This window comes from Neovison vison, chromosome 2, assembly GCF_020171115.1.
Source record: "Neovison vison isolate M4711 chromosome 2, ASM_NN_V1, whole genome shotgun sequence".
Classification (NCBI taxonomy): domain Eukaryota; kingdom Metazoa; phylum Chordata; class Mammalia; order Carnivora; family Mustelidae; genus Neogale; species Neogale vison.
Window position 1 is genome coordinate 14,169,557 of NC_058092.1, and position 23,501 is coordinate 14,193,057.

The window sequence follows — 23,501 nt, forward strand, 5'->3', positions numbered from 1 at the left end:
TTCTAAATTCTCAATTATTATTTATTATAAGCATTATCTCCCCTTCCTGCTTTAGGAAATTCTTCCCCTGTGTAATTCATCCTTGTCACCGGGCCCATTTCTCACCCATACTGCATGCTGACTCAGCATATATTCAACATGCTGTGACACATCCAGGGTGCCACATAGCACAATTGGGAGTACCCTTCACATACATCCACATGCTCTTGGGGTTCTGCAGTGCACAGCCTGCACGACTGTACAGGCACATCTGATTGCACATCCTCAGAGCAGTCAGCTGCTGGCTCCCCACCTGCACCCGCTATGTAGGTACATCAGTGGTGCCTGTGGGCTGGCGGGCAGCCCTGGCATGTGGATGGAGGAGCAGGTATCTGCCTGGATTTACTGGGGCTGGGGGAGCCCCCCGGGCCCCCAGATGGCCAGCCAGCCCCCACAGCCGTGGCCTGAAATACAGGAAGCCCAAGGCTGATAGGGTCCTTAGGGCTCTAAACTGTGCTGGTTGTCTCTGCAGGGCTCTGGCCTTGCTTCCTTGGGGAGGGGAAGCTGTCTATTTTTGACTCCCCTCCTTCCAGTTCCTTTCTTTTCGGTCCCAAAGCTTTCAGCTTGGGAAAGGCACTGATGGAAATTCCAAGCTCACGTGGGGCAGCTGGTGGAGGGCTAAGGGAGTGCTACATGGAGGAACCTGGGAAGGCAGCTCAAGTCCCCTTCCATGGTCAGTCCAGCCCTGGGCAAGGCCCCTGGGTCTCGCTGGCACAATCGGGGCAGCCCAGGGGGTTGGGGCCCATGCCGTGGCTGCAGATCTTGGCGCTCTCAGCTGGGCTGGCAGCAGCAGGAAGGGAGGGTCCTTCACACTGGTCCATCCCTGTTGGCGCCTGGGCTTGGCTAGGGTCAGTAGATATGGCCAGTTTGGGGTTGTCTCCGGGTGTGGCCTTGTCCGATGAGGAGGCGGCTGCTGCCTGGTGATGCTGCCCTTGGGGCAGATTGCCTGGAGCCAGCAGGAGCCCTGTTTCATCCCAGCCTGGCTTGGTGGGGATGCCCACAGTCTTCAGGATGACTTCCATCTGCTTGGCATAGTCTAAGTGGCCGCTGACCTGCAGGAGGACAGTGAGTGAGGGCCCGGGGGGCGGTGGTCCGAGCCCTGCCTTCCCCAAAGCCCCCAGCTGAGCTGAGCGTGAGGCTCCCCCTCAGCAGCCTCAGCCGCCAGGTCGCCAACGCCTGGACTCCAGCTCTCAGCAACTCTCAGATCGAGGGGGGTGGGAAGCCTCTGGGTTCAGGACCACTCCAGAGTTCATTAAATAAAGGTGAAGGATGTTTCTCTATAAAATCTGGGTCCTTTGGCGCAGGAATCGTCACTAAGACAAGGTTGAGGACTCAGAAAGGCCAACCTTCCTCAAAGAGTAGAGATACCCCATTTTGTGCTGGGATGTGTCAATGCGTAAAAAGTCGGGGAGACTGAGAACACCCGATGCTTCCCGGTGATCGTGGACAATGCCCCACATGTAGTACATCCTTAACACATTGTAGATGAATTTACTGGATGCAGTCCGTTAACAGGTATTGGCTGCTGACTGGAGCTCAAGGAACTGAACCTTGGAGAGGCAAGGTCATATAGCTAGGCTGCCCGAGGCCATATAGCTAGGACGGGTCAGAGTTCGGTTTGAAATCTGGGCCTGTTCTCTTCACAGAAATGAGCCGGGGAGGGGAGCTTTGAAAACCACTGCCAGTTTACCAAAGAGGAAAGCAATGTCCAGAGAGGGATGGCGGTTTGCTTAATGACACGACATGTGAAGAGCAAAGCCACATGGGGCTCGGGCGTGAGATGATGCCTGGACAGTCTGCTCAGCTCAGATCTGCTCCTTAAATGCAGCCAAGAGCTCCTGCCACCGACGCGCCACCATCCCCACTACCCCAACACTCAGTCCACAGGGTCTGCTTCAGGGCCAGAGGCAAGCGCAAGACAGAACATTCCTTTTTGTTTAGAAAGAAGGGTGAGGGGAAACACTGGGGACACTTAGGGAACCACACAAAGGCTCCGTTGATAACATCTGCATTTCCATTCGAATCACAAATCACACTGAGCTATTCAAATGAGTTTTCAAGAAGACAATTCCCTGTACGGTTTTGTTACTTTCTCATAACCAGAGCCTGCTGACTTCTCCTTCCTTCCTTTTTTTTTTTTTTTTTTTAAGATTTTATTTATTTGAGAGAGAGAGAGAAAGAGACAACACAAGCAGGAGGAGCAGAGGAGGAAGAGGGAGAGAGAGAGAATCCCAAGCAGACTCCATGCCGCGTGCTAAGCTTGACACAGGGCTCAATCTCACAACCCTGAGACCTTGACCTGAGCTGAAACCAAGAGTCAGACACTCGGCCGACAGTGCCACCCAGGCGCCCCTCGTTCTTTTCTTCACAAATGCTTTTAAACAGTGTTCAGTGAACACAGACCCATACACACCCATACGAGGGACTTTTTAGATCCCTGGGTTCAGGGTGGAGGTCAAGGGGGGCAGTGTCTTCCCGCAGAGGGTGGACATTACTGACTGTGAGGCACTAGAAAGAACTTAAGCTTGGCATCAGAGAAACAGGGGCTCCAGCTTCAGCTTTCTCTTACTAGTAACTGGATGAGTCCTTACCATGCCCTGAATTCCAGCTTCTCCCTCTGTAAAATGAGAATCAGGACACCTACCTTGAAAGTCTGCTACAAGAGTTCAAGGGCCCAGCACTTTGTAGGAATCAGCATATGCGACTTCTAACTATTAAGCTCCATATGTGGCCCCAAACACTTTCACGGGGAAGTTACCCAATTAGAATTAGTCATACCTACCTCATGGGGTGGGTGGGAAGAAATAATACACACAAACCATGAAGTCTAGCACCTGGCGCATTGCCAGTGCTGCACAAACCTGAGCTCCCTTGCCTCAGTGTTCTTGGAAGGGGCGATGGGGGACAAAGGGCAGGGCCTCAGCAGAGCTGATCCATTTGGGAACCCAAAATGGCTGCTGAAGCTCTAGCCATCACATCTCAATTCCTGCCAGCAGAAACCTAGACCCACAGGGACAGACAAGAACTGCTAAAGGGCTGGTGCTGGGCTGGGTGGAGGCAGACAGGATGGAAGGGAGATATTCGTGGGCACTGGCTATGAACCTGATTCCAGGTGGAGATCCCACCAGGCAGCTCTTCTAGAATGCACGGCTCTGGCCTTCCTTGGCTCCACGTTGGCCCATGTCTCGGCCAACCCTAGGCTCTGACCTGCCACTCTGAGAAGATGCAGGGGAACCACTCGTTGGCAGAGTTCCAGTTTTCCAGTTAGTCAAAGGGATGGGAGAGCCCAGGTGAGGCCAACTCATGAGTGGGAGCAGAATCTCTTCTCGGTGGCGGGAAGGTCCGGTGTGGCTGGTGCAGGATCATCTCCGCGGCTGTCTGGATGGAAATGGGCCACTCATCTGGATTCACACTGGGTGCCGCTGGTGCTGAGAAGCCCTCCTCGACCTTCCCATGCTGGCTAGGGACCATCCCTGGGGTTCCCCGGTGACAGTGCTTGCCGTACCCCGTTGTCTTCATCTGCTCATGCAAACGAGGGAGCGCAAGGGCCACTTCCGACTGCCCACGACTGGCCCCGAGCAGCGCCACCTGTTGGCTGCCTTGCAAGGCACTGTAGGACTTGTGCAAACTGGGGCTGCTGTCCCCACCTCCGCCTGCCACCAAATGCCTTCCAGGCCTGTCAGGTCCCTTCAGGGCCCTTTCCCTCTCCTGGGCCTCTGTGTCCCCATCTGTAAAACGGGGCCAGTGAAGGCACCTGCACTGTGTGTGCGGGGGTGAGGAGTCAGGGAGCTGACACAAGGAGCAGACTCCGTGACCCGGAGCTGGAGGTCACTGACGGCACACGGGGGCATTGTAGCAACGAGCCTGGGCTCTGGTAGGCTCCCTGGGCTCTAGGCCTCACAGGCCGCCTCGGCTTGCACACCGGTACCGCAGCGCCGCTGTCCCTCCCTCACCGGATGCAGTGCGGGCTGATGACAGGAGATCTCTAATGCAGGGGGGGCAGCGCCTGGCACGTGCCGGCTTTGTTATCATTAGCCCCGGCCTTTGGCCTTGGGCTAAGTTCTAGAAGCAGATGGCATTTCCTTTGGGATATGAGGAGTCTGGAGACCCCCATGCTGGCTCTCCAGCCCTCCAGAAACCTCATGAGTCGGCCCCGAGGGTGGCGGCATCCCCCACCCGCTGCACCCCTGTCCCCGCCCGGGGGGAGGCCGAAAGGCAGGTGGGTAGCCCAGCCTTCGTCTGCTCCATTCACCCCCTCAGGAGATGGCCCCCCGCCTGGCCACAACAGGGCCAGCCCCTCATTCCCTGCCGGCTCAGGCTTGTCCGAGGCCAGGAGCCACTGCAGATCACGTCTGCGACCACGTCCGAGCACGTCTGGGTCGGTGGCTGACGCGGGGCTGGTTCACGAAGGCTCGGCCCGTGTCGGTCCAGCAGGGAGAAGGCGACTGTGCAGGCCTCGGCTCTGAGCTCCGGGCAGCTGGCGTGCCTCCCACAGCAGTAACTGAGGGCAACTCTCTTGCCAGGGGCCCCTCCTCCAGCAAGAATTCTCAAGAAAAACAGGAGGGCAGCACAAAGGCAATGCTAATTACCTCCAATTACCCAGAAGAGAAAGGCACTGCTTTCCGTGCTGTGCGCTCCTGAGGTGTGATAAAGGGCTATGATCAGGTAAGAGCCGGGAAGCCACCTCAACACAGCCTGACAGGTCTCAGGGGCAAGAGGGGGTGGCAGGGGCAGGAGAGGAGGGAACTAGTGTTGAAATGAAGGCCTCTTAGGGGCCTTGTGTCTTACATGCGCTGCTCTGGAAGGTGATTCCCTCCATTTCATAGATGAGAGAACAGAGGCACAGAGAGGTTAAGTCGCGGCCTGAAGTCACACAGCCAACACGCCAGCAGCAGAGCCTGGCCTCTCTGGGGCCAAAGCCCGTGCTCTTGCCACCACCTCCTACTCAGGCGCTTCCCAGGGCAGAATGTGGGTCTTGTCCCGGGCTCTGTGGTGTTTAAAGGGAATTTCATTTATGAGCGTTTCTTCTAATCCTTTTTACTTGTGATTCAATAGGACAAAGACCCTGGGACACAGGTCGTGAGGCCTTGCTCTCGTCCTGTGGTGTCGCGGTCTGGTCACTCATCTTCCCTCACCCCGCAGGGAGGTGGACAGCACAGCCCTGGGCCTGGTGGCCGGCTGTGCTGGGGGCGGGGTCCAGGTGCTTAGCTCCACCCACCATCAAGGTGTGGGGCTTGGGCCGGGGTGGGGGTCACTGGCGCAGGCTGCTAGGAGCCTGGAGTGTGTGGGGTGGTGAAGCCTGAGTCCTCCGGAATGCCCCTCTCTCGGGGGGTTTTAGATACCCATGGAGGGGTCTGGTCTGTCTGCTCTCAGGCAAGGGGGTGCCTTGTGTAGAACCTGGGGGAACGGGGATGTGCTGGGAAGGGCTTGGCACTTGAGCGCTGGCTGGCAGCCAACAACGTAGTAACTAGAAGCCCACGGTTCTTGCTCTCATGGGCCGCTCGCATTGCAAGCATTTGCACTGGCCCAAGTCTGCCTGGGGACGCGACTACGGCTGAGTGCCCTCACCCTCCGGGTGGCTCACCGCTCTCCCACTGCCGGCCGTATCTCCCCGAGCAGGAGCGATGCCCACTGGCCTCAGGCCTGGGTTTGAGTCCTGCTTGGCCGTGTGCCCGCCATGTGACCTGGGCAAGTCCCTTCGCGTCTCTGAGCCTCAGTGTCCTCATCTGTACAATGGGGATGCTGGTGCGTGCAAAGGCTCAGGGCAGAGCTGGACAAGGAGACTGCCCCACATGAAGCTCTCAGCTCCCTGTGACGGACGAGGGCAGGAGGACGAGGGTCCGCTGAGCCCGAGAGATGGCTCTAGAACCTCAAGTTCAGTGCGTCCCACTCCATCCCCAGCAAGCATTCCTTTGAACCCTCTGTACACCCCCGACCTAAGCCTAGTCTTCAGCGTCTAGGACTGTTGGGGGATAGCAGGGGCCAGTTCCATAGCAGGTGGCAGGCAGGTGCTGCTCCCAGAGACCAATCTAAAGGTCTGTGCGTGGGGCCCTGGGGTCTGCATTTTACTCATTTATTTATTTACATTATTATTTTTTCTCAGTGTCCCTGGGAAGAGGGGGCATCCTGCATTTCAGTTAAACCCCCAGATGACTCCAAGGTGGGGGTTCCTGGAACACCTTCCCTGCTCTGCATTCCACAGTGTCACAGCCCGGCCGTCAGGGGCTTCTGTAGTCTGGCCCCCGCCCTCCACCTGTGTCCTCTGGGGGCTCTAGGGACTTCTGGGGGAACTGGACCGTCCTGACAAGTAACGGGGTGGGGAGGGCACTAATGTACGTCCCAGAGCAGGGGCTCTGGAGGTGCACATTCGGGCTCCTGATGGCCACGTGTGTGACAGGAACTTTCCTAAACCTCAGTCTCCTAGTCTGTGAAATGGGCACAATCACGGCCGCCCCAGGGGCTGGGTGAGGATTGGAGACAATGTGTGTGAAGGATGCGGTGACAAAGCGCCGGCAAAGAGACACAGACAGGAGTTACTCCTCCCCACCGCCCTCACCCCGCAACCCCAGCAAATTCTTAAGAACTCCCTTCTCCAGGGTGAAACGGGCCAGTGTCCCTGGGGCCAGGGGTGGCTGGGCTGGAGTCACAAAGCAGCCCTAGCTGGCAGATGCAGAGCCCGAGGGCGGACAGGCGGTACTCACGACAGATGACAGGTCCACGTTCTCCACCCTCCTGTCCCGCAGCTGCACGGGCTGCAGGCCGGCCACGCGGAGCTTCACAGAGGACGTGCGGTACACGAAGCTCAGCAGCCAGTCCCCCCTGCGGACGGACAAGGGAGCAGTGTCAGCCCCAGGAGCCCTACCTGGCGCTGGGAAGCCTGGTTGGCCTCGTGTGCGGGCAGCCAGGGCCCTGGCGGCTCCATGGAGCAGGACTGTGGAAAGCAGCTGCCTCTTTGGGGGTGCTGCCTGGGCCACGGCAGCCCCAGAAGACTGTCCGTTTGTCCCTGTTGGGCCCCCAGAGCTGAGAACAGTGCCTGGTGCGCAACGGAGAGCGCCTGGTGGATGCAGGCATGGGGACCCTGGACCACGTCCTCACGAGTCAGCACGTGACTTTGGAGGGGTTTCCAGTTCCCGGGGTGGTGGGTGACTGCTCTAGGGCTCCGTGGGAAGAGCAAGGCAGCAGAGGTCCTCCAGGGGTGAGCGGACCATGGGGGCTGGGAGCTACTGTGCTCTGGGGGACAGAACCCGGGGCTCTGGGTTCCTGTGAGCTGGGGGGCTCAGCTTGCCCTCGGAGTCAGGTCCAGCCCAGACAACTTGGAGGTGGAGAGACTGGCCGCCCAGGGCAGGTCCCGGACGAGGAACACCCTTCCAAGTACACAGGTGTGGTGAAGCCCGTTCCCGGCACCCTAACTCCCCAGCCAGCCACACCCCTACAGCATCGAGAGAAAATAACCCTGGATCCTATGCTCCCTGTTTCTTTAGTACCGTGAGCGCTATCCACAGAGGACATGGTAGGAGGGGCCCACGAGACAGCCTTCCCCCTCAGACCCTTGACATTGTCTGGCTGAAGCCAACCCAGCCGAGAGCCGTGCACTTGGCCTCACTGCTCAGCAGGTCTGTGCAAGGGGACACACCCCGTCTCCCCTCCGCAGCCGGGACTATCCCACTTAGCACATCTGGTTGTCTTTTATTGAGACCGATTCCAACCCTGGTTTGCATGGCCACGTGAGACCATGACTTCAGCGCACGCGTGTGGAAGAACGTGAGCCAAGAAGAGGCTCGGAGTTGGGGCCCCCGGCCTGTCTCTGTGACTGCTCTCTGGGGCCCGGGGTGTGGGGTCACTTTCCAGGCCCCCCCGCAGGTGGTCTCTGACCACGAGAGTGCTCCAGTGCTTACACCCCAGAAGCCCCCAGAAAGACTGGGGCACAGAGTAGAGGGGCCTCTGTAGACCCTCCTGTGTGTCCCACACTTTGCTGGCCAGCCCTTACTCCCCCTCCACTGCAGGGGGAGTGCCCAGTCCCCCGGGCAGACGCCGGTGAGGTGATGGCAGGCCCCCTTTTCCCCAACGGCCAGCCCAACACAGTGGTGATTATTACTGGCGCACACACCGGTCACTCTGGCTCCAGCCCTGAGATCAGACCATCCAGCCTCCACAGACCAGTGCAACGGCCTCCTGCCTGCTCTCCCTGCTCCTGGCCTCACCTCCCCCACGCCACCATTGATTTCCCGAAACACCCATCTGATCACAGCCCTTCTCTCTTAGAGGCTGACCGTGCCTCCCCATTGCCTGTAGGCGTTCTCTTCTAGAAAATTCCTTTACTCTCTCCAGAGAGCAATGCTTACAAGTCCCAGGGATTATCTTAACACTGAGGGCCCAAGAAGCACCGTCTCTAAACACGGATGGCTGAAGGGAGAGGAAAGATTCGCTCGTGTTGTTTTACTGTGCTGACCGTCACCTCTGTGCGTCACAGGCGGGGTACGAGGGTGGTCCGTACACATTTCTGATACAGACAGTTAGAAACGAGCCAAGTCAGCCTCATCCCTTCCACATTGTTTCTGTCTTCATCATGACAAAACTCTACTTAAAATGTTAATTGCTTCTGGCCTGCAATGTTTCTGCTAAAAAAAAAAAAAGTTAATTGCACTTCCTTGTGTACATTTAGGGACAGAACAAGGACATATGTTAGAAGGTTCCATATCCTCTAAACTGTGCTGAGTAAACCACAGGGTCTTTCCTGGCACTCGAGATCCCTCTCCATCTGGCCTCTGTCTCTCTCACCCGAGGTGGGCCACGATCCCACGCACGCGACCACACAGAGCCAGGCTCGAGTCCTGCCTCGTCAGTTACTAGCTGTGTGAGCTTGGGCGAGCTGCTTGGCCCCTCTGGGCCTCAGTCTCCTCACTGCATCTTGCCGGCCGGGGTAGGCAGGTGGCACACCATGGACACAGTGCTCACGCACGTGAATACTCAAGAACCATCTGGTCCGATTATGCCTCCCGCTCTTGGAACCCCTTGCTTGGCCTGGTCTTCCCGTGTCTGATGGGCTCTTATCCAACCTTTCAAAATTCAGCTTGGACACCACCTCCCCCAGGGGAGTGTCCCTGAGCCCCTCCACCTGATACTATTAATCCTTTGTCCCTCATGTGCCTGGAGTATATGCTCCTTTGGGGACATGAGTCCAATGTCCTTTGTGTGTCCATTCCTTTTTTTTTTTTAAGATTTTATTTATTTGAGAGAGAGAGAGAGAGAGAGGGCATGAGAGGGGAGAGGTCAGAGGGAGAAGCAGACTCCCTGCAGAGCCCGGAGCCCGATGTGGGACTCAATCCCAGGACTCTGGGATCGTGACCCGAGCAGAAGGCAGCTGCTTAACCCACTGAGCCACCCAGGCGCCCTGCGTGTCCATTCTTGAGTTTTTCCTTCTCCAGGCAGAGAACTTCCCGAAGGCAGGCCCGTGTCCCGTATCCTGAGCTGAAACAGCGCCCCCTGGTGGGGACCCAGCAAGCCAGGCTCCCACAGCCCGCAGGCTTTACAGATGCACCAGCCGCAAGGGAGCTCTTGATTTGCCACCACGTGGCCTGTGGAAGGGCTGCCTTGGTTACTCACAGGCCTGGAGGGCACGGGCAAGCAGGAGTCATCCCCTCCTCACAGGGCACTTGGAGCAGTGATCGCAGGAGTGCCCCAGGAGGCTCCCGATGACAAGCTCTCTCCATGGAGGGAGATGGGCCTGCCTCCGTTCCCATCCTGGCTGTGCTGTGTGACCCTGGCAAGGCCCCTGACCCTCTCTGAGTATGACAGAGAGCAGTACCACTTGCCCCGGCTAGCTTCCAGGGGCTTCATGGAAACCCAAGTAAGGAGATGGATTTGCAAAGAGCTTTATTTATGTATATGATACATTTTTTTTTCTTTCTTTTTTTTTTTAAAGATTTTATTTATTTATTTGACAGAGAGAGATCACAAGTAGGCAGAGAGGCAGGCAGAGAGAGAGAGGAGGAAGCAGGCTCCCTGCTGAGCAGAGAGCCCGATGCGGGACTCGATCCCAGGACGCTGAGATCATGACCTGAGCCGAAGGCAGCGGCTTAACCCACTGAGCCACCCAGGCGCCCCATGTATATGATACATTTATAAATGTGTAATTTGGGGGAGTTTTGGCCTGAAGCCCCCCCATCCCCCACCCTCCGTGTTTAAGGAGTTTTGAGGCAAGTAAAACACCTTTGGGGGCCCAGACGATGAAATCCTGCTTGGTGCTTAGTTAGACCAAGAAACTAGAGTTATTGCTGGTCTGTGTTCCTTCCCCTACTCTCCCTGCCTGCCCCACTCCTCTTGCTCTCTCTCGATGGCTCAGGATCTCACAAAATCATTGAAAACCAAGCTTATTAGCCTCAGGTTTGCAGCAGAACAGATGGGTTTAATAAGTTTTTGCTGCTTTCATATGCACCCATGCAATTTTAATTCCTTCCCTTTGCTGTTTATGAAAAGCACCAGAAAATCATGCACTATGCGAACGGGCCCAGTTATTAAAAGTGCTGGAGTTTAATGGGCATCTACTAAGTGTCTGCCCTTTTCCTAAATAAGATCATTTAATCTCCCCAGAAGCCCTGTGCGAGAGGAACTATTATTCAGTAAGTGACAGGCAGAGCCAAGATTTTAACTGAGGACTTTTTTTTTGGAGAGAGAGTAAGAGCATGAGGGGGGGTTGGGGGGATGGGGAGGGGCAGAGGGAGAGGGAGAAAGAGAATCTCAAGCAGACCCCCTACTGAGTGCGGAGCCTGACCCGGGGCTCAACTTCAAGACCCTGAGATCAAGACCTGAGCTGAAACCAAAGGTCGGAGGCTTCGCCGACTGAGCCCCCCAGGCGCCCCAACTGAGGACTGTTTCACATCAATGCTGCGGTGATTCCCTTTGAGCACGTGTGTATCTAGTCCAGCAGGGTCGCAGAAATCAGAACGTGTGGCATCAGAAAACTGGCACACTAACAATTTTGGTGGATATGGCCACTTGTTCTCCAGAAAGTAGTTACTAAACTCAGCTGTCACCAATAGCGTATGGCAGTGCCCAATTCTCCACATCTTCACCAACACTGAGTGTTATTCCCATTTCAGATATTTGATAGTCTGATGGGCGATAAATATATTATCTGATTTCAATCTGCATTTATTTCACTCATGATGAGACTGGGCATCTTTTAAAAAACTTACTGACTGTGGGGCACCTGGGTGGCTCAGCTGGTTAAGTGTCTGACTTGATTTTGGCTCAGGTCATGATCTCGGGGCCATGAGACTGAGCCTGCACTGGCCTTCAAGCTCAGTGGGGAGTCTCCCTCTCCCTGTCTTCCCCCATCCTCTAAAAAAACCAAGCAAATCTTTAAAAAAGCTAATTGACTGTATTTATTCTCTGAGTTTATGTGTAGATATCCTTTGAACATTTTCTTACTAGATTTTTTAAATTGATTTTCATGGGCTCTTTATATATTATGGCTCTGTCTTTGTTTCTTTGTTCTTCCTACGATATCCTAATTAAGAACTCAGCTTAGCGTATAAGTGAGAGAGCCAAACTGATGGTCAGAACTCCTGTGTCCTGGCTAATGTCCTCTGTTTGTGGCTAAAAATCATCTTTTTCTTTAGCTCTGAACTGTACAGCTATTGCTGTGGGCTAAATCATCAAATGATAAAGACTTTCCAAAACTGTTCCATTTAATTTGGTTCCTACTTAGGTTGGTTTGGCTTAGGTAAAAATTAAATTTAACTGGCCTCAGTTTTCTCATTTGTATATGGGGATTGAAGTACTAAGACCACAAGGTTTAGGGGAGGTTAAGGGAGATCATAGTCACAAAGACAGAGGCAGGCCATAGAGCCTAATACTCCTCATGTCCCTTCCCTCACATTGGGGCCTAGTTGTGTTTTTAGTTTTGACTTTTTAGTAATTGTCTATTTCCGTATGTGCCCTTTCCACTAGCCTTGAGCGTCTCTCATTGTGCCCATCTTCACATTTGCGTGCCCAGCTACGGTGTTGGGCACAGAATGCCGGATGAACCCATGTCACACCCAACCTTGGCTTGGAGCCTTTTCCTCTTTGCAAACCCCAAACATATTCTCTAGACTTGGGAGGCCAGCACTTTGCTTGTTCTCTCTGCTTTGTCTTTCCAGGGCTCTCCTCTGCTCCTTGGTTTCAGTGGAAGCTGGGGACCCCACTGGCCCTCACTCCAGCTTCGGCTTCTCGGAGTTCTAGTACCCTGTGTCCAGTCAGTTGGGGGAAGCATCATGTTGGTGACCCAGGGGATCTGCTGCTTCCCCGAGTCCTACCTCCTCGTTTTCTAAATTGTCATATTTTAAGTTGTGCTCTTGGCGCCCACAGCCAGTCAGCCAACCCTCCCGTTTTCTAAACTCCAAACCTGTTCCTTGGATCTGGGCTTAGAATGTCACCTTCTCGTCCATACCCAGTGCTTTGTGTGGCGACCATAAAACATGGGTCCCTTATCTAAAATCCAGAAGGCTGAATGTGTTCCAGAATTCAGACCCAGGGCTGTGCAATTCTTAATCACTGCTCTCAACACGGTCACCCCACTGTGGCCTCCTATGCAAGCTGAGGGCCGAGCCCCTTCCCAGGCTGCCTTCTTGTGGTCTCAGTGGTGGGCTTCCTCTTTCCTTCCCCAAAGACTGGGGCATGGCCTTGGCCAAAGCTTCCGAGTCCCCCTTTTCCGAGTCCAAACAAAGGGTGCCTCCCTTCTAGCCTCACAGGCCCCCCCCATCTGGCCGAGGGGCATTACTCGGGGTCCTGACTCCTCCATCGTTGGCTGACTGTTCTGTCGCCCCGCCTGAAAGGGTGATTTGAGAGCTCGGCTACACACCCACCCAGCCCTCCCTGCACTGCCAGGTAGCACCCCCAGGAGCTCCGCAGCCGGCGTTCACAGAACTCCCCCTGGGACCCACATCCCCTCCCCCAGCCATGGTGACCAGCCCGGCCTCTCCTGTCACCTGGTAAGCTGGCCTCCGACTGACCCAGGGAACCCCTTTTCCTTCATCCTATGGGGACAGAGGCCTCCCCAGTCAGAACACGTTGCCCGTAATAGGCCAGAGCCCCACTGGTCCCTGGGGTCCTCCAAGACCGGGGCCAGGCCTCGGACATCTGCCTGCTAAGTGCTCAGTGAGCACCGTCACCCCCCGGGGCAAGGCTCGGACTGACCTGCTGTAGCCGTTAATGATCCTTCCACACACCACCTTCCGGAAAGGCTCCCAGTGCTTGGCCTCTCCTTCCACGGGCGCGCCCAGCAGGACGACATCCTCAATGATCCCCTGGCAATCTGGGAAAAGAACCCAGAAAAGGCGGTCAGTGTCGCTGGCCACAGCGGGTACTGGAAGGGACGCTCCAACAGTGGGGGAGGAGATGGCTGTCACACGCCCATGTGCTCACACACACATACGTGCTCATACGCGCTCACACAGTAATGGGGGCTTCCACACACTGAGTCACAGGCCAGGGGACTGATCTCTTCCTGCAAAGTGCCATCATCCCTAATTCAGAGTTAAGGAAAACCACAGACATGGTCAAGGTCACATGGCTTGGAAGTGACACAGCCTGAGATGGGACCCGGATCGATGCTCAGCATCCGTGAAGTGTGTGACCAGTCATGGGCTCAGAGGGGACATCTTTAGAAGGGACCAGTGCACACCGGGAGGGAGACGCCCAGCCCAGTAGCTCCCTGGGGCCCGGGCAGTGTGGTGGGAAGGTGGGAGGGCAGGGAAGGTGGGGGTGCCCAGGTTCCAGGGCAGGGGGTACACTCATCAGCTGCACAGACCAAATGGTTCAGATATATTTTAGGCGGGGCTGCTCAAAGTGCGATTCGACAGACCAGAGCTGGCCCAGGGATGGTTCGTCCTGTAAAGACAGAAAGAGGGAAGCCACATTTCTTCTCCCCATGGCAGACTAGAATGCAGGAATTATTGGACGGGGGGTGAGCACACCTTTAGAAGCCCTGCTCCTGACGGAGGAGGGGGGCACACACGTCCCTCCTCTCTCCCCATCACTCTCTGTCCCCTCCTCGGCTGTGTTTTCTTCTTGTCCTGACCACTTGTTTCTGTCTGACCAGGTGCCGGGAGGGCGGTGCTCTAGCCGTCTCCATCCCAGCTCTATGGCCGGGTCTAGAACAGTGCCTGGCCTGTGCCAAGAGCTCAGGAAAGATTTGAATCAATGAACAAAGAGGAAGTCAAGCGCCGTCCCTCAGGGAAGCCAGTACATGGTCTTTGCAAAGCCTTTGTAAAGCCGTGGCTTCGAATAACTTGAGTTGGGGGCTGAACTTCTCTGAGTCCACAAGGGGGTGATGACACTGGCCTCGAGGGTCTTTATGAGAATCAAGTCACAGCGTGGGAACCACCCAGCACAGGGGAAGCACAGTGGAAGTGAGTGTGGCCGCCCTCTGCCCTGCACCCCCGCCTCCCCAAAGGTGGCTCTTTCTTATGCTTCTGAGTGTCTGCATGTCCCAGGAAGCGGCACGCTCAGTGTCACTCCTGGGGGATGTGCCCAAGAGGGACCACTCTGCCCTGTCTGCCACTCTTCTCTTGTTGACGGACGCAGGCATGGTGGCTTCCTCTCTCTGGGCTCCCATTTCCAACCAGAGTGATTCTAACTGTTCTCCGTCTGGGATTCCAGCTCAGCGCTGGTCTGAGTAAAGGGTTCCAGGCTAACAGGTGTCCAGGAACCCCTACCGTGTCACATGTTCTAAATGATCCCCGTCTCTGATCTTGAGAGAAGCCCTGGCACAGAATTCTGATTTCACTCCTTTTGCTTCCAGGGAGACGATAACCTGGCAGAAGGACTTGAAACTTCAGGAAGTCGGCAGTGTGTGCTGAACAGCAAGAAGACTCAGGGGACCCTTGAGAGAAGGGCTGTGGAGAATGGGGTTTTATGCTAACCCTGTCTCTTGGCAGGTAGGGAAACTGGTTCTCAGAGGGGGATGGGAGAAGTCCAAGGTCACCCAGGTAGTGGCAATGAAGCTGAGCCCAGAGCCCAGACTGCTTGGACGGAAGTGGCTGGGTCCTTGGGGCCATGCTCTCTGCTGTTTGCACTAACAACACAAAGCACCGGGGTCACGTGTGGGTCATCACTGTTCCCAGAGTGCCAAACGGCTGTTGACCCTGTGAGTCAGCTGAGCTCATCAGCTTTCTCTGGGTCGGTGGCTCAAAGCACCTGCTCAAGGCCCCACAGAGTCTGGCCTTCTCTGGAGGGCGAGGACCCCTTGTGGCCAGCGGCGGTAACGCAGCATTCTGGATGGGTTGGATCCTGGCTGTTAGGAAAAGCCAAAAAAGGTAGTTGCCGGTGACCTTGAACAGACACCAGCAGTTGAACCTCACAAAACAGTCCAGAACCCAACCAAATCAAGCCAGGGTGGGCAGTGAGCTGGAAACACATGTACCCATCAATGACGCCTGGCTGGCCCTTGGTCATCAGGCCAAGGTCGGCCACGCTCAGACACGTGCCTTAAAGAAGGTTTGCTGTCTGCGAGGCCGCAAACCCGGACACAAGCCACGTGTGAGGCACCCAGGAACGCACAGGTGTTAGCTGAGGGAAGTCGGCGAGAATTACTTTAGACCCACCCAAGGTAGACCCTCTACTGCAGCTCATGGCCACCTGCCCAGTCCTGGGAATAGAATGGTCCAGGAGGGAAATCTGGGGTCAGAAGAGGATGCTGGCTGCTGTAGTAGATGCTGGAAAGGAAAAAATGTCAAATTTAACTGTTTGTTTCCAAACCTCGTAATACCTGAAGATTTCATTATTCTGGGTAAAAGAGAGAAAACTCTCACTCAGGCCCTGCTTTAGTGTCAAATAGTGTCCTCGCTGCCTTTCTGCTTCAGGGACAATGAATGTTTGCTGAAACATGCTTGCATTTGGATTTACTTCTGTTGCTACCATTGACTTTTCTTCTTGTGAATTCTTTTGACTTTTCTTCTTGTGAATTCTTTTTTTTTTTTTTTTTTTTAAAGAGAGAGAATGTGTGTATCTGTGGGGCAGGGGAGGAGCAAAGGGAGAGGGAGAGAATCTTAAGCAGAGTCCAACATGGGGCTTGATTTCACGACCCTGAGATCATGACCTGAGCTAAAATTAAGAGTCAGATGCTTAAAAGACTGAGCCACTGAGGTACCCCTCTTTTTATAAATTTTTAAGGTATGAAGATAGTTCTGTAGCTTTATAAATAGACTTCTGATGTAAAGGGAGGCAGGGATCCAACATGGGTTCGGTCGCCTTCAAGTCAGGAAACATGGCCTTTGAGGCTTGGATGTCTCATTTAAAAAAAAAAAAAAGAAGAATTTATTTACTTTAGAGAGAGCGAGTGAGTGAGGGGAGAGGCAGAGGGAGAGGGGGAGAGAGACCTAAGCAGACTCTGTGCAAAGCATGGAGCCTGACACACGGGGTTCGATCTCACAACCTCGAGATGAGGACCTGAGCCATCAGGTGCTGGACACTCAGCTGACCGAGTCACCCAGGCGCCCCAGATTCCTCACTTTTTGAAACAATTCTCTGTATGTTATTAATATCCTACTTTGTGGGGCGCCTGGGTGGCTCAGTCAGTTAAGTGACTGACTCCTGGTTTCAGCTCAGGTCATGATCTCAGGGCTGTGAGATCGAGCCCCACACTGGGCTCTGTGCTGAGTGCGGAGTCTGCTTGGGACTCTCTCTCTCTCTGCCCTCCTCCCCCCTGCTCTCTCTCTAATAAAAATAAATCTTTATTTTTTTAAATTAAAGGTTTTTATTTATTTATTTGTCAGAAAGAGACAGCACAAGTGGCAGAGGGCGGGGAACGGGTGGAGGGAGAAGACTCCCCACTGAGCAGGGAGTCCTATTAGGGACTTGATCCCAGGATCCCAGGGTGGATGGATGCACCCCACCACGTGCCTCACCTCCCTTCCTTGATTTTTCTCCATTGCCCTTAAGACTACCTGACTTCCTACGTGTCTTGCTTTTAAAACCCTCATTTATAGTCTGTCTCCTCCTAGCATGCAGGCTCCCCAGGGGCTGCTCTCCAGTGACTCCCCAGTGCCTGGAACAGCGCCTGGCACAGACGCTGAGCTCCCCAGCCATGTGGAATGAACGAATGAATGAAATGGTTGTGGCACGAATGAAAGCGAGCAACGTGACTGAGCGGTTAGGAACCCTTCATGGTGAGGACACATGGAAAGAGGTTCTTTCTTCTTTTTCTTGTCTTTTTTTCCCTCCTGGCCCAACTTCTTCCCAGCGGCTACAGCTGGGGATCTCCGAAGACTGGCTAAAAGCAGAAGAAAAGCGCTACCCCAGCTGAGAGTAAACAGAAGCGTCTTCAACCATGTTCTCAGCTCTCCAGTTGCTCACTTCCAGTGCTCTGTTCCGGGGGATGGACGCTACTGCACAAGACGGCGGTCTGCAATGGGCGGAAGAGTGAGTGGTCCCTCTAGGCTACCACTGGCCTCGTCTCCTCTCCTGGCCTCAGAGAACGTGATCCAAAGGCTCAGGCTTACTCTCCCGAGAAGCATCTGATGTTGGCTGTATTTTTAGACTCCCTTGCATCCAGCCTACCTAAGGAGACTCAGGGTTGCCAGCTCCTTCCGGAGATCCACAGTGCTGCTCCGGGGTGCCCAGTCTCTGGGGGGCAAAGATCCAGAGCGACTCTGGGGGCCTAAGAAACTGCATAAGCACCAGTTGCTGTCGGTCCACCCGATGCCTCCAAGGACTCACACGTCAGGTGTCAGGATTTCAAGACCATGAGGGTGCCGTGGGGACTCACACGATTCCGGGTCAAGGTCGCTTGGGGTCATTACCTAGCTTCTCAACCAGGAGACTCTGCAAAGGGGACTGCTGCCCCGGGCAGGTCTGCGAAGACATTTGCCATTAGCAAGGGCCCACGTGCTCGAGAAGGCTGGGTGTCATGGTCCAGGGAAAGCGGTCCGGCCAGCAGCACAAGAGACACCTGGGATCGAATCCCGACGTTGCTGTGTTCTGAACGGAGGTCAGTTATTCAATAATGTGGATTCTCAGCCCTAAACTGGGGTTCAACACTTTCCCACTTACTTTTCTTTAAACAGAATTTTAAATTGTGGTAAAAGGCACATAATGTACAATTTACCATCGGACCACCTTTAAGCGTTCAGTCACTTTTCAGTCGCAGTTCAGTCGAATTGAGAATGCCCCCATCGTCGAGTCACGGACCCTCACTTCTATCCAGCGGAATCTAGATAAACGGGGGTATGTCTTGTCTTGCATATTCTTACACTTCCTGGAGTTCCCACTGTATGCCCGACAGGACCCTTTTACCACTGGACCCTATGAAGATGGTCTTGGCTTTTCAAGAAAAAAAATCAAGAGCTGGGACACCTGGGTGGCTCAGTTGGTGAAGTGTCTCTTTTTAAAATTTTTTTAAAGATTTAATTTATTTATTTGACAGAGAGACACAGTGAAAGAGGGAACACAAGCAGGGGGAGTAGGAGAGGGAGAAGCAGGCTTCCCGCTGAGCAGGGAGCCCAGGACCCTGGGATCATGACCTGAACTGAAGGCAGATGCTAAATGACTGAGCCACCCCCAGGTGCCCCCGAAGTGTCTGACTCTTGACTGTGGCTCAGGTCATGGTCTCGGGGTCATGAGATCAAGCCCCACGTTGGGCTCCATGCTGGGTGAGGAGTCTGCTTGAGATTGTCTCTCTCCCTCCCCCTCCCCGTCCCTCCCCCTGTTGTAATGAAAATTAAGAGCTGAGAACAGACAGCTTCTGTATGACAGCAAAGTTCTGTTTACACTGTAACACGGGTCTTGAAAATTGTATACAAGTTACGTTTTTTTGTGAAACTAACCATTCTTACAACATACCGAGTAGGGTCTGTTCTTCCAAAGAGCCCTGTGGAGAATCTTTATGTATAACAGGGGGTCCCTGTGTCCCTGGGAAGGACCCTCCTAGCTTCCCCTTTGTCATTTTGTCTTAACCATACAGTGGGCTTTCTTCCAGTGAGGCAGGCCTGGGCAGCACTTTCCAGGTACTTCCAAACAAACCCCTCTAGGAGTTCACAGAAATCTCATAAACGGCCGGCGTGGTGACATGACAGTCTCCCACACGCCTGTCACGTTGTCCGTAACGCGATTCCCCTGGCTTGCAAAGACCAAAGGACCTCAAACTTGAGAAGCAAAAAAAAAAAAAGCAGCATTTTCCTCCCTCCTGGCAGGGGGTCCTGTGTGCACGGAGTGATAAGGCAGGAAACGACGGAGGAAATTGCTACCTGACCACGGATCCAGAAAACAAACCTTGAAGGAAATGATACGAACCGCATCTAAAACAAACAAAATCCATGCCAAAGGTATATGCGTGCGTGCGCGTGCACGCACACGCACACACACACACACACACATGCTAAACACACGGACAGAAGTGGCCGGGCAGGAGAAACGGAGGCTCTGACTGTCTGCCTGTCCCCCACCCTCCGGGAATGACGTTCACATTGGGAAGAATCCCCTTGGGGAGCCTGTCTGGACAGACTCTAAGAATCTGGGATGAATTCTTTAGGGAACGAGGGAGCCTTTATCCTCTCCCCACCCCATCCCCGGCTCGATTCCCGTCTCTTTGATTTGGTCGTGCACAGTGGCTTAAGGCTGTCACCAGCATCCTGGGACCCTGGAAATTCATCTGCAAGCCTGACCTCTCCTCGCTTTTATGGGGCGGGGTGGGGGGGAAGCCTGGTCTGTGTGAGGACAAGGGAACGGGTGAGTGCGGTTCCACGTGAGGGAAATAAATCACATCAAACGTGAGGTCTGCTATCGCGGACATGAAAGGGCCAGATGACCACCCGGCCGTCTGTTCTGCGAGTCAGCTGGCTTCTAGCGACAGCTCAGAAATAGTTTTCAGCCAAGCGGGAGCTTAGCGATTCAAGGGCCAGGAGGCTGAAATGATTCTGTGTGAATTTATTCACGAGCTCTTTTGCCTTGGGTTTATCTTGCAGACATCAGGGGTGTGTGGGTCCAACATCTTAGGGGCTGGGAAGGAAACGGGAGAGATCTCGTGGCAAAGGTTTTTCTTCTTTTTTTCTCATAAACAAAACTCGAGAATTTGATTTCATAATCCCGCTTCTTCATTTCTTTATCATCACTACTGTCATCACAACTTACTTTGGGAGAAATAACATTCACGCACGTTATTTCATTACCCCGCATAAGGATCCCAGGAGGTTAGCCGGACTACTCCCATTCTAGGATGGGAAAATCTTGCCTTGGAGACACGAAGCAGTTTGTCCCAGCTCACACAGTACGTGGCATCATGGCATCTTTCCTACATGTTCTCTCCTATTCTCCATCCCTTTCTCCTTGGCTATCAAATATAACCTTGAACCAAAACCCATGTTTATGGATAACTGTGACATCTTCCAAAATTGTGTATTAAATACAGAATGCGCACAACCTACTAAGACGAACATTTCCAATGTGGCTGATTCAAGAGACACATTAGCGAGTTAAAATTTGTTAAAAGGTTAATTTCCTGATGGGTGCACCAGGCCAAGGTGTATGTGACCTTTTGTTTCAGTAATCTCTGGTACATCTGCCAAACCAAGTGGCTGAACAGATAATGCTAAGAGAGAGAAAGCACGGTCCTGGGTTCTGGGCACGTGCTAGATGTCCTCTTTGTACTGAGGACCTATTTCCTCCAGAGCAGTCTGGTGTCGATTATTTGACTTGGGGATTCCTGGATCCTGCAGGTGGTATACAGTTGGACCCTAAATCCAAGTGAAGCATGGTCCTGTATCTCTGAATTCCCTCAATTCAGTCAATGAGACATTTTCCCCCCTCCCTCCAGCCAAGGAACATGCTTACGGCTCTCAATTTCTGCTTCCTCCTTGTTTCTCATCTTGGAATGATTTCCTTTAATTTGGGGAGTGCTGCTTTACAACACTGTATTCCACTTGAAATGGATGGCGCAGTGATCCCTGGTGAGGGATGGCCAGGGCAGAGAGCATGGACCAACCTGCTGCTGGTAATAAGTCTGTAGGACAAACTCTGCCGTCTCTTTGCATGAGCTGCCCTGCCAAATGGTAGACCCTGAGATTGTGGGACAGCCGAGATCCAGCAGCAGCCAGCATCTTTGAGTGTCCCTGTGATCATGAGTGTGCCTCTGTGGACCTCGGAGCCTATGCTCAGGTCACCGGGGACACATCATGAACTTGGCCATTGCTCTTCCATCTCTCTGCCAATGACTTTCTCCACTTGGGTCCCTCACCATGGCAGGGGCCTCCCGGTGCCCTTTGGGATGCTGTGGAATTCTCAAAGACAACCCCACCTGAGATCCCCTTCATTTTTAAAGCGTGCCACACCATCCTGCTTTCGTCGAGTTTTGGTCATTTTCAAAAAAAGGTGGCTTGTCACTGATGGGATCCAATTTTTCTTTGTATTTTCTTATAAGAAATTCTTTATCAGACCATTTCCTCTTGATTTTCATTTGCAAAAATGTGAGGTCCCTGAAATGGCAGCACACTTCAGGCAGTCATGCTTGGACGGGCAGTACTTTGACTCAGAGAACGTGTAAGCAGGGGTCTGAGACCGGCCCTGTGCCGCCTCGCTGGGGGAGTGGGACAAGAGGGAACCTCTCTGTGTCCTGGTCTGGAAAGTGGTCCAAGAATCCCTAACTTGAGGGGCTGCTGGGAAGGTTCCAGGGAGGAGGTCTGGAAACCCCTGTTACAGCAGTGGGGGGGGGGGCAGTTCCTTCCCCTCTCTGTATCTTGGTGCCTAATAAATCCAAACAAAGAGGGCACAGGTGGGTGCCTAGGAACTTCTCAGGAAGCAGGAGCAGTTGCTGGGCTCCTCAATGAGGGCAGTCTTTCCCTTGCTGGAAACCAGCTCACGCTGGGCTTGGAGGAACCCTTTCCCACCACAAGGTGGTGCTATGGCGACCACAAACGCTCCATCTGTCTCCAGCACGGGTGTGTGGGGAGGGGTCCTACCAGAGGGGCTTCCTGGAATGCCATTCAGGTTAGACAGGGTGGGGGCGCCCCTCCAGGGGGTGGGCTGGCCACATTGCTGAACGCCTGTTTCCCCGGGGATCCCTGACAGGAGCCCCTATAAGAAGAGGGATCTGGCCCTGGGCCCTCGGGGCACGTTGGGTAAACGCTCAGCTAAAAAATCAAAGGCAGGGGTGCTTGGGTGGCTCCATCAGTTAGGCCTCCGGCTCCTGGTTTGGGGTTGGATCAAGATCTCATGGAGCCCCAACTTGGGTTCCGCGCTCAGTGGGCAGTCCGCCTGAAGATTCTCTCCCTCTGCCCCTGCCCCTATTCATGCTCCCTCTCTCTCAATAAATATCTTTAATGAGAGGGACAAGTCAAGGGACCCTGTGGGTGGCACAGAGGCCGGCTGTGGGAGTCTTCGCTTGCATCTGTGGCACTGTGGACAAGCTCCCCGGGCTCTCTGAGCCTGTTCTCTTGAGCAGCAGGGATGGCCTGGCACTCCCTCCCCCGCTGCTGTGACGGCTGATGATGGCTGTCCTCGTGCTCCAGCTCCAGCCCTGGGGAACCGGATTGGGAAAAGAGGCTGGGACACCCTGATGGGCGGGTGGGCGCAGCTGCAGGGGGAGTTGCCGAGGGACGTGGAGGGAGTGTGGCTGGCAGGGAGGTCCTGTCCCCTCCGAGATGCCCGCAGGTGGTGCTGGCGACCTCTGTGCCCTGAGCCCTGAGCAGTTACTGCCACAGGGGCGGTCTTCTCAGCAGGGCTCTGCTGACCGATGGACAAATAAACACAGCAGGGAAAGAGCTGCTAAGATCCAAGACTCGAGGCGTGCCTGCATCCGGGTCTCTGCATTCCATTTGGCAGGTCAGGCTCCTGAGTTGTGGGCGCTGCTCACCTCTCCAGCCTGACTTCTCCCAGCTTCCCGGAGAAACCTGGGCTCCGGCTGCCTGCCTTCCCTAGACCGTCCACCTTCCTCCCTCTGGATCTTTGCTCTCACCAGTCCTGGGCTCGGAGGCATCCCGCCTTCCTCCGAGGACAGCATGTCAAGGTTCATCTTTTCTTCCAGGCCTGCCTCTGCCCTGAAGCCATACCTGCCTTCTGGAAGGAAAGCCTCTCTCCTTTGAACTGCTTAACATTTGGTCCATGCGATGTAGCATTTGGTACTGGTTTTTTTTTTTTTTTTTTTTTTTTTTTAATGGTATCTATTCTCCTCCCTAGATTATAGGCAACTTGAGGGCAGCAAACTTGTCATGAGACGCAGCGTAAGAAGGGCTCACAGGAAATGGTTTGGAGTCAGACGCGCCCGCGTTAGTATCCCAGGTGGGGCTGTGTGTCATCCCAGATTACTAGCTGTGTGTCCTTGGACAAGTCGCTTAACCTCTCTGGGCTTCAGGCCCATCCGTAAACATGGGAAATTCAACACCTGTTTCCAGGTGTAATAATGCCCACACCTTCCAAGATCGAGAAGGGTCCTGTTCTGGCGAGCACACGGCAGGTGCTCCACGAAGATCAGCTCCCTTCCCCACACTCCA

The 23,501-nt window shown here is 54.3% G+C and overlaps 1 protein-coding gene across 1 annotated transcript in view; it reads right to left on the reverse strand.

Moving 5' to 3' along the window:
* Positions 1-23,501, reverse strand: part of TMCO4 (transmembrane and coiled-coil domains 4) — an 85,640-nt gene continuing 62,139 nt past the window's right edge. The window contains exons 14-16 of the mRNA XM_044237309.1: positions 13,219-13,336; positions 6,741-6,858; positions 1-1,091 (exon numbers count right to left, since the gene is read on the reverse strand). Coding sequence (XP_044093244.1) covers positions 714-1,091; positions 6,741-6,858; positions 13,219-13,336 — 614 coding nt within the window. The 3' untranslated portion in view covers positions 1-713. The remainder of the gene's footprint in view (positions 1,092-6,740; positions 6,859-13,218; positions 13,337-23,501) is intronic.